We start from the raw sequence: 10,000 nt of genomic DNA, 5'->3' as shown, positions 1-10,000 counted from the left end.
GCACACTGAAAAAGACATTTTTCAGTATCCGGGTTTGTAAACAATATACGTGTCGTCTGCTACAGAAGGAGCTCATGGCAGGCTTCTAAATCACGATTGATAAATATTGCTTACATGTTACACTTTTTACCTTTACGGGAACACTTGTAAGGTCATATAATTACTTTTGTGATCTTAATATTAAATCTCTCGTCAGTTCCGTTGATAAATCAAGTAGGAATTGATCTTTTCGCAGCAGTATGGAAATTGTAATCACTGTGATGTGTACAGACAGCTACAATAAGGTGGATTCAAATGTAGCTAAAACCGAAACGGTTTATCTTATATCATTATTATCACCCGTACTCATCATCATTATTATTTTTACTATTATTATCATTACTCTTCATATTCTCATTCTTATTATTATTGTTACTATCACCATTACTATTTTCACAATTATGATTATCTTTACTATTACTATTTACTGTTATTATTCTTATTGTCATTATTATTATTGTTATTATTATTATTGTTGTTTTTATTATCATTATTCTTGTTATCAGTGTTTTGTTATTGTGATTATTATCGAGATCGTCATTGAATCGACATTTTAAAGATGCATTGGCTATAATTGCGAAGATGTTTGGACCATGTAGGAATGTTTATTTACGTAGTCTTATTTTGAAGGCATATGTAGATAGTATCAATTACAGTGATTATCAAGAAATGTTTGGCTTGTTTAAATGTTCATAATTCATAATTCATTGTGTCTTCGTCAAGCACACAGGTATGTAGTGCTGGTATTTAAAATTGTGTTTTACCCAGATATTAATTAAAGGTTGTATTGCTTGATAAGTGATTTAATATAGGAAATACTTATTTATCTACTTTTTTGGGCACGTAGATACAGCAACGGAACTTGTTGAAGGAAACATTTCAGACTTCACAAAGGAATGAATTGGGAGTGACAAAGTATAAGAAAGGAGAATCGAGAAAGTGTCCTCGCCTTTGAGGTAGAAGGAGGCTTCCAGTTCTTTCTCCCTTATCGCAAAGACATTTCCTGGCGCTGGGTTTTGAAGTCGAAAAGATAACAAGCGTATAAATAATACTTTTTAGCAGACAATTTAGTCCTGTTATCCGTTATTATTCCTTTTCTACAGGCACTAACACTGTGATTATATTTCTTCAAGCATCCCAGCAAACAATTTTATACCTCCCTTACCACTGGGTTTCTGAAAATCTAGGCTGTTGACTACTAGAACTGGAATATATTTAAATAAATAGTATCTGAAACCCTCAGTCACCCTAGCAGCTGAAGGATACCGCACAAATCTACGTGAAAATGGAGGATAGCGAAGGAACAATAAGCAATATCCTTTTGCACTATGCTCCTAAGTCTATACCACCTCCGGAATTTGAACTCTGTGCATATTATGACTGTTATCTGGTACTTTGAAGCATAATGCAGAAAACTCTCCTTTTATTTAAACGTCATGTGTCTCTTTTTTACTTAATCCAGTTCAATCACGTTGATCTAAAATAAATAAATGAATAAAAGATAAAAAACAAAAGCTCTGAGGAGTGTCAGTGCCTAGAGAAATTAAACAAAGATTTTTAAACAGATTCCTAATCCTACTAACATAAGTCTAGCTATCCATAAACAGTGACAAAAGTCTCGAGTAAGAAACTGGACTCCTTTGCAGTCTCGAAAATCAGGTTAATGTACTTGCAGTCAAATGATAGATACGATTTCCCAACATAAGAAAGACTATATCTGATAATCACTGTTCGGATTTTGACTGATTTTTCACAAACGCCTTCGGAACATTCTGATATGTATGGATGTTCAACAGCTAGACATGCCTCCCAACTATAATCAATTTTGCACCGAGTAAGCACTGTTTTGGCCTCAATCTCAAACTACTCTCTCCCTTATGGCAACTGCAGTAAAGTGGTGAGGATCTTGAGGTCATTATGAGCTAGTGAGCTGGATCTAAAGGCTGCCTCTCTTGGAAGGATCATCGGCAGCGGATGAATGAAACAATTTCTAGATGCCAATCCTATGAGATAATGCTCCCTTTTTGGCTAAAGAAACCTTTTCCAATTTCCCAAATACACCCATAACGAGCTGTGATGCGGGGAACGTATTCCTTAAAACACTTTTAGCTCTTCTGTTCAGGATTAAACCCCTGGGGTGTAATTTCTCCTCTGCAGGGGTTGATACGCGAGAAAATGATGTTATTCATTTGTATAGACATCTTTAAAAGGACTACGCTTTCTCCAACGAATGACGCAAACCACTTGAACTCCGTCACTGAGAGCTTTTCTGTGACAAATCCTGTAAAGAAAATTTACCTGATAAATGTAGATATGTTGAATCAAAATGTTCTTATGGTGAAGGCTTCTGATGTAGTTTTTGCTATACATTACAAAACTTGGTTTATTGATGTTATCCCCGAAGCAATGTCAGCTTTTTGGCTAAAGAACTGTCGTTATGTGAGAGTAATTGTCTGTAAATGAGTTTGGAGGCGTTTTTCTCTATTTGCATATTCATTTGTCTATTTGAGATACTAGATATTCTGAGAAGAAACTATCAAAAGAATTAACAAACTTTGAGTAAAGTGTTGGTTAAAGCACATAAAAGAAAAAAGAGACAGCCTAGAGTTCAGTTCATTCAGATTCAACTCCAGTTTTTTTGCTGGTATTTTGGTTTTGGTTTCAGTGGCATATTTAATAGTCATCACTCTGGCGTTACACCAGACTGTGAGGGCGTTTGTTACATAACATTTCAGGGTGAACGCGGTAGAACAGTGCCAGTCAGGCATGCAAAAAAAAAAAAAAAAAAAAAAAAAAAAAAAAAAATATATATATATATATATATATATATATATATATATATATATATATATATATATACATTACTCGAAATCTCCCAAACTTTCCACAAAAAAGACAAAGATACGAGACGTGATATTTGCGATACATGCAGATATATTCGCAGACACAGACATTTCTGGAATCATGGACTATATACGCATACAGCAGCCAATGGTAAATTTAAGCATTTTCGTTCTGTTCCTTGCAAAAAAACGAGGTGTCAAGTCCTATTCTTATAGTTATGTATGTAAATAATGTCCATATATGCTAGGTATATACGTCAGCCAGATGGAATCATGACCAACTATTTCTGTGTCCAAACGGGTTTTCTTTAAATTTGGAATAATCGAAAATATCCTCCTCAGATAGGGAATAAACCGGAAAATCCATTAGCCATTATCTCTAGGCGGAACAACACATATCCAGCCCCACACGCATTATTAACTGCCAAAGAACCATGCTCTTGCCACCTCAAGGGAAATGGTAAGCCAAATGTGTGTCTATTAAATCGCAACAAACCATTCCCATTAAATAACACCATTCGTGTTATTTAAGGAATGAAGTGATTTTTGCACAGTAGGATGCGACTTCTGCCTCACCGAATCCGGCATACTTAATGATTCCATTTATACTCATTATCCTCACATCATTCGCTCTGTCGCTACAGATGTACCTCATTCCTCATTCCTCTAAGGAGATGTTAGAGGAGAATGGTAGTGGAATTGGGGTTGGCACCACACTCCACGGGCCTCGGTATTAAAGGCTCAGTTATGCCCTTTTCTAACACTTCTTTTAGTAACATACGTAGACTAGGCTGCTCCTTGGACACGGTAGTAGTTAGGCCTACTAAAAAAAAAAAAAAAAAAAAAAAAAAAAAAAAAAAAAAAAAAAAAAAAAAAAAAACGGTTCCTCAGCGGCCATATTTGAAATTGCTACCGTATCTTTTTTTTGTTTATTATATGGTTGACGGAAATGCTTCAAAAGAGCAAAATCTCTTCGCGTTCACTCGGGCAAAACTTAGTGAACGGTCGAGCTGAGAAAACGTTTCGCGATGCATTGCGAGGCGAACGGGACGAAGGTTGGAGGTGGTTCGCTTCGGCTCGCGGCCCGTTGGTAAACAACCAAAATGGCCGCCACTTACAGTCTTAAAAGTATATCTGTCCGAACTGCAACGCGTTTCAATTTACCTTTCTATCTTTGTTAGTTACTAAAAAAAAAAATAAAAGAATAAAAAAAAAATAAAAAATAAAAATCTGTGGCATCACCCTGAGGAGTCACCAATGATGGAATCTGTTCTCGAGTTGTAAAACACAAAACTAAAGTGCACAATGTATCTACCAATTATTACCTTTATTTTCATTAAAGATTACATATTTGTACATGCAGCGTTGTCCATTTTACTGACACTTTAATGTCTACAGAAAAATAATCTTTTTTGTCCTCGATGAAACAATAAAAAAAATGAAAAGAACGCGTGCCGCATTTGAATTTTGAAAACATTCAGATGAGAAACCGTTATTTTTTTCTTTTATCGGCTTTACCTATTTTTTCTTAGGAGTAAAGTTCCTATATTTAGTTCAGCAGATGATGCTCTGGCACTTACCTTTCGACTACAGTTTTTTTTAAAGTTAGCTAACAAGGGTGTTCAGTCACTTGTTTTTTTCGCCCCAATAATAGAAAACGGACCCCACAACACGCGATTTCAAGGAGAACTTGTGAGAAGTGATATATAAAAACATAGGAAATGCGATCGTCAGCGAACCCCACGGTGCTCAAAGCTCTCAATATCTTCACAGGTGATAAACATTCCCCTGTGCGTTATCTCTAACCTAACCTAACCTAACCTAAACCTAAACCCCAACCCCAACCCCAACCCCAACCCCAACCCAACCCAACCCAACCCAACCCAACCCAACCCAACCCAACCCAACCCAACCCAACCCAACCCAACCCAACCCAACCCAACCCAACCCAACCCAACCCAACCCAATCCAATCCAATCCAACCCAACACAACACAACACAACCCAACCCAACCCAATCCAATCCAATCCAACCCAACCCAACACAACCCAACCCAACCTCTCAATATCTTCACAGGTGATAAAAATTCCCCTGTGCGCTATCTCTGTCTCTGGGAACGATCTCTCTATTTTACCCATGGTGTCTTAGCGAGTTATTTAGTTTATATAACGCAAAAGGTTCAATAACCATACGACTCTTCAACTGTTCTAAAATTCCACCATCTTGCTTCAGTGCTTCACGAACCACAGATCGGAATTCAACTCACATCGCGGTTTGGCTTCAGTAGTACCGCTTCTATTGCAGCCATGAGGAAAATCCGTTAAAAAGTCTGCATGTAGAGATTTTGATGAATTTCTCCCCCATTATGGCAGGAATGGTGATAAGGATGAGGATGTAATGGTATTAATGATGGTAATAATAGTTATGAGAGTGATAGGAATGATAACAGTAATGATAATGACAACAATGATAGTGTTAATAATGATAATAGAATAATGATAATAGTAATGATAAGAATAATAGTAATGATTCAGATTGTTGACCACTGACCCATTGCAGACCTAATAAAAGTCAAATTGTAATTTAGATGCTAACCCTTTCATTTCATTACATTTCTCTTGCAATCTAATAACATAAAGATTCGACATATTTGGTTTTTGTTTTGTTTGTTAGAAGCAAAATGAAAATGTTTGAGCAAAAGGCTTCATTGCTTATATATCCATCTGTTATTTTTGTTATTTATTTTATTATTATATTTCTTTATATTTTATATTCATGATTGCATTCGTATTTACTTATTCAGTGGCGCTGATAGATAGGCGGTTGCTACCTTCTCAAATAAATTTTCCTTGTCGGACAAATGTGACGACAATCTGTTTTCTTGTGATGTGCTTGTTCCTTTTAGCAGATTTAAATCATATATCACTCAATCCTCTCTGTTCCCGACCGAATAATACCAGTTCAAGATTTTTTTCCGCTAAGGTTAATTTAACACAAGCTACGGCAAGTTTGTTTACCTAAGAAGCGCTGTTTCAGATCAGTGCGGTGTTGCCGCTATAGCCAGTCAGCGAGGGTGAGCGGTTACTCTACTGATCGTCTTCCGTTTTCTTTCTTTGAACGTTGGAAGTAATCGGAATTGTTTTGTTGGAAAATCCATGAATTTTGCCACACCTTTTGAATTTCCTATCTGCGCCACTGCATTTATTGTGTTTCATGAGTTGTCAATGGTTTCTGAAAATTATATTATTTTGGTTCTTGTATTTTTTTTTTTTTTTTTTTTTTTTTTTTTTTTTTTTTTTTAGAAACCTGGTCAGTTTCGCTCATTGTTATTATTTTGGTTTGTCAATTCTTTGATTTTTTCTTATTGTATATGCCTGAAAAAAATGAACTGTCAGTGAGCACGAACTTAAAACAGAATAAAGAGTAACAAGAGAGACAATAATCCATAAATAAGTTTATTAAGTTACGTTGAAGCGGCGGCGGAGAGTCCAAATATATATATGTATAAATAATCAACATCAAGCAACAACAGAGCAGTGACAGAGCATCGTAGATATATCCGAGGGTCGTCCCGCTCAGCGCCGTGATGGACTGGACGGCCCTCCACGGAAGGTCGTCTTGTGGGTCGTCCTTCAACTACGACTCCTCAAGACAGGGTCGTGCCAGGAGGTCGTCTTCAGCCCGTCACCGTGACCGGCGGAAACGACAAGTCATATGGTCGTCCGGGAAGTCTGATACGAAAAGAAAAGTGAGGAAGAGGTCGTATTCGTTGTATTAGGGTCAGACTAAGACGGCCTGTCAGTGTATCGAATCTGACCTTGTGAACCGGCAGGAAAGCTGGACTTTCGAAACAAGAGTCGTTCCTGCCACTAGGTCGTCCCTTCCTCCCTACTTCCCGAAGCAACTCTCCGTCAGCCCTGGAGTGATGCAGTAGGCCGTGGCGGTGACGGTCGTCCCGGCGATGTAGGAGGTCGTCGTGAGAGTGAGGGTCGTGAAGCCGGTCGTCCAGATGGTGAACTTGCGGTCGTCCCTCCGGAGGAAGTCCCGCTGCTGCTGCGACAGCTTCTCCAGGCTCTCCGCCGACCGCACGCTCCCCGCGAGGTCCAGGGACGCGATGTCCTCGTCGTCGCTGCGGAGGGAACGAGGCGCGGGTTAGCAGCTGCGGCGGCTGGTCGTCGTCGTCGTCCTCGTCGTCGTCGCCATTGCCGCTGCTGCTGTCCTTGGCTTTGGTCAGTGTCAGTATCATACTTGTCTTATCCTTAGCTTTGGTCAGTGTCAGTATCCTATTTGTCTTATCCTTAGCTTTGATCAGTGTCAGTATCCTATTTGTCTTATCCTTAGCTTTGATCAGTGTCAGCATCATATTTGTCTTATCCTTAGCTTTGGTCAGTGTCAGTATCCTATTTGTCTTATCCTTAGCTTTGATCAGTGTCAGTATCCTATTTGTCTTATCCTTACCTTTGGTCAGTGTCAGTATCCTATTTGTCTTATCCTTAGCTTTGATCAGTGTCAGTATCCTATTTGTCTTATCCTTACCTTTGGTCAGTGTCAGTATCCTATTTGTCTTATCCTTAGCTTTGATCAGTGACAGTATCCTATTTGTCTTATCCTTAGCTTTGATCAGTGTCAGTATCCTATTTGTCTTATCCTTAGCTTTGATCAGTGTCAGCATCATATTTGTCTTATCCTTAGCTTTGGTCAGTGTCAGTATCCTATTTGTCTTATCCTTAGCTTTGATCAGTGTCAGTATCCTATTTGTCTTATCCTTACCTTTGGTCAGTGTCAGTATCCTATTTGTCTTATCCTTAGCTTTGATCAGTGTCAGTATCCTATTTGTCTTATCCTTACCTTTGGTCAGTGTCAGTATCCTATTTGTCTTATCCTTAGCTTTGATCAGTGACAGTATCCTATTTGTCTTATCCTTAGCTTTGATCAGTGTCAGTATCCTATTTGTCTTATCATTATCAGTATCAGTATTGTGTATATCTTATCGTTATTACTACTACTATTGTTATTGCTATTACTGGAATCATGATTATCAATAATAATAATGATGATGATAATGAAGTTGATAGTTTGTGATAATTGTCATTAACAGTAATATTATTGTCATCCTTATCATTGTATTTATCATTACTACTATTTTTTCATCACTATCACGCTTATAATTATCATCATTATTATTATTTTTTTTTTTTGCATATAAACCTTACACGTTTATGCTTACTGCAGAGAAATTTCAAGTTTGCTGATACAGCCTAATAGTAAATAGAAATGTGTGATATGTATGGTAGTCAATGCATATATTAGTTATAGCAACTGGAGTGATTATAAGTAACATCCCTTTTAAAACATCAGTGGAAAAAAACGTCACAACTAAAAATCATTTTCACTTGATTGTGATTTTTTCTGTTCTTTTTTTCTTATTTCTACATGTATTTGGACTATATTGTATTTACTTTAATTTTACGATTATTAAGTCGACTGTTTACCATGTCTTTGATAAATAAGCCAGTAAAGCTCCGCCCACTGACTGCATCTCAGCCAATGAGAATCGACCACCGGCGGATGTCTTTGTTTACATCCGGGCATTTTTCTTGAACAATCCTGGAAACGTGATATTTTTATGGATATGAAAGTGCCTTTTATATATCATTAATCCTGCTATAGATATACCTTGTCGCTGTCTCTGTGCAGCAGGTTAGTATGGCAAAAGGGGGAGGGGGGTATAGCAAGAGTGGTAGTGTATGAGCCATTGTTTGTCACGTGATCGGTGGGCGGAGCTTCACTTCATCTGTCCACTGGTCATATCCAAGTGAGGTTAAATACTCTACAATTTTTCTCTTTAACAAAATCCATTTAGTATCCTACGTATTGAACCGTATTGTTTTTGTTGCTGAAATGGTGTAGTAAAAATATAGAGGAAAAGACGAAGAAGAAAAATTAAAGAAAAAATGAAAACACAAACAAGAGAAAGAAAACGGAAACAAGTATGGCAAACAATCAGAGAGGGAGAAGAAATAAACAAGTAGAGGGAGCAGCGAAGGGAGCAGCCCGAAGCGATCCCTCCAGCCGAGGGAGCGAGCGAGGCCCCGGACTCACATGGCCTCCAGGGTGCCCGCCCTCTTCTTCCTCCTCCTGCAGGCTGTGGCGCCGCCGTTGGTGGAGAGGCAGGTGGAGAGCGCCGTCAGCGTGGAGGTCGTGAGGCGGGTCGTGGTCGTCGAGGTGTAGTAGGCGAAGATCCTTTCGCCTCTGCCGCTGTCCTCGTCGAGGGACTCGTGCTCCTCCGAGGGCGACAGGTCCTTCGGGGGCGAGAGGTCGTCCGCGGTCGCATCCCCGGCCGCGACTCCGACGACCACCACGCCCACCAGACACGCCACGACCACCGGCACGACCTTCATCTGCGGGATAAAATCTCTCCTTAGTAGTGCTCCCGACGACCCTGGCCGGCTCCGAAGGGCCCCGCGAGACGCCATTTTGGAAAGAGGAAACCCAACTTCTGCGGGAAAGACGAATAACAAGTTCCAACTTCAATCCTGTGAAGTTCGATCCAGTTTTTTTCGCTCATTTTTTTCTCACGTGAGAGACGCGGGCAAAGAGAACGATGAAAGTCGGATCGTTGAATCTTTAGTGACCCAGATGATATATTCGTTTGTTTGTTAGTGTGTATGTGACTTTGTTTGTGTGTGCGTATGTGTTTGCTTTGTGTGAATCCTGTCCATATCGTAACACCGTTTGCTTGAACATTTTTATTATTATTATTATTGAACCAGCCATTTACTTCTTTTTCTTTTTTTAATAAGACAATATTTTTTCTTTTTTATACGGCCAATATTCTTCTGTTATCAATCAACCAAGAATCTTTCTTCTTTTATTCAACCAAACATCCTTTTCTTCTTCTCTTCTTACAAAACCGGGGATTTTTTAAATTCTTTATTTCCTTCTTCCGTCCAGAGAAAAAAAAATCCTCTATTACTCAACCAAGAATTTCCTTTTCCTCTAAGAGTAAGAACAAGAATATTCTTCTTTTACTCAACCAGAGATCCTCTTCTTGTTCTTAATCTTCTTCTTCTCCTTCTCCTTGTTCTTGTTCTTCTTCTCCTTCTCCTTATCGTAAC

At 38.7% G+C, this 10,000-nt stretch overlaps 1 protein-coding gene across 1 annotated transcript in view; it reads right to left on the bottom strand.

Moving 5' to 3' along the window:
* Positions 1-6,332: 6,332 nt before the first annotated feature.
* The window catches only part of LOC113810164 (uncharacterized), a 3,880-nt gene continuing 212 nt past the window's right edge, over positions 6,333-10,000 (bottom strand). The window contains exons 2-3 of the mRNA XM_070116298.1: positions 8,985-9,283; positions 6,333-7,011 (exon numbers count right to left, since the gene is read on the bottom strand). Coding sequence (XP_069972399.1) covers positions 6,771-7,011; positions 8,985-9,283 — 540 coding nt within the window. The 3' untranslated portion in view covers positions 6,333-6,770. The remainder of the gene's footprint in view (positions 7,012-8,984; positions 9,284-10,000) is intronic.

The sequence above is a fragment of the Penaeus vannamei genome, chromosome 38, assembly GCF_042767895.1.
Source record: "Penaeus vannamei isolate JL-2024 chromosome 38, ASM4276789v1, whole genome shotgun sequence".
NCBI lineage: Eukaryota > Metazoa > Arthropoda > Malacostraca > Decapoda > Penaeidae > Penaeus > Penaeus vannamei.
The sequence above is the reverse complement of the archived record's forward strand: the minus strand, read 5'-3'. Positions and strand labels throughout refer to the sequence as shown.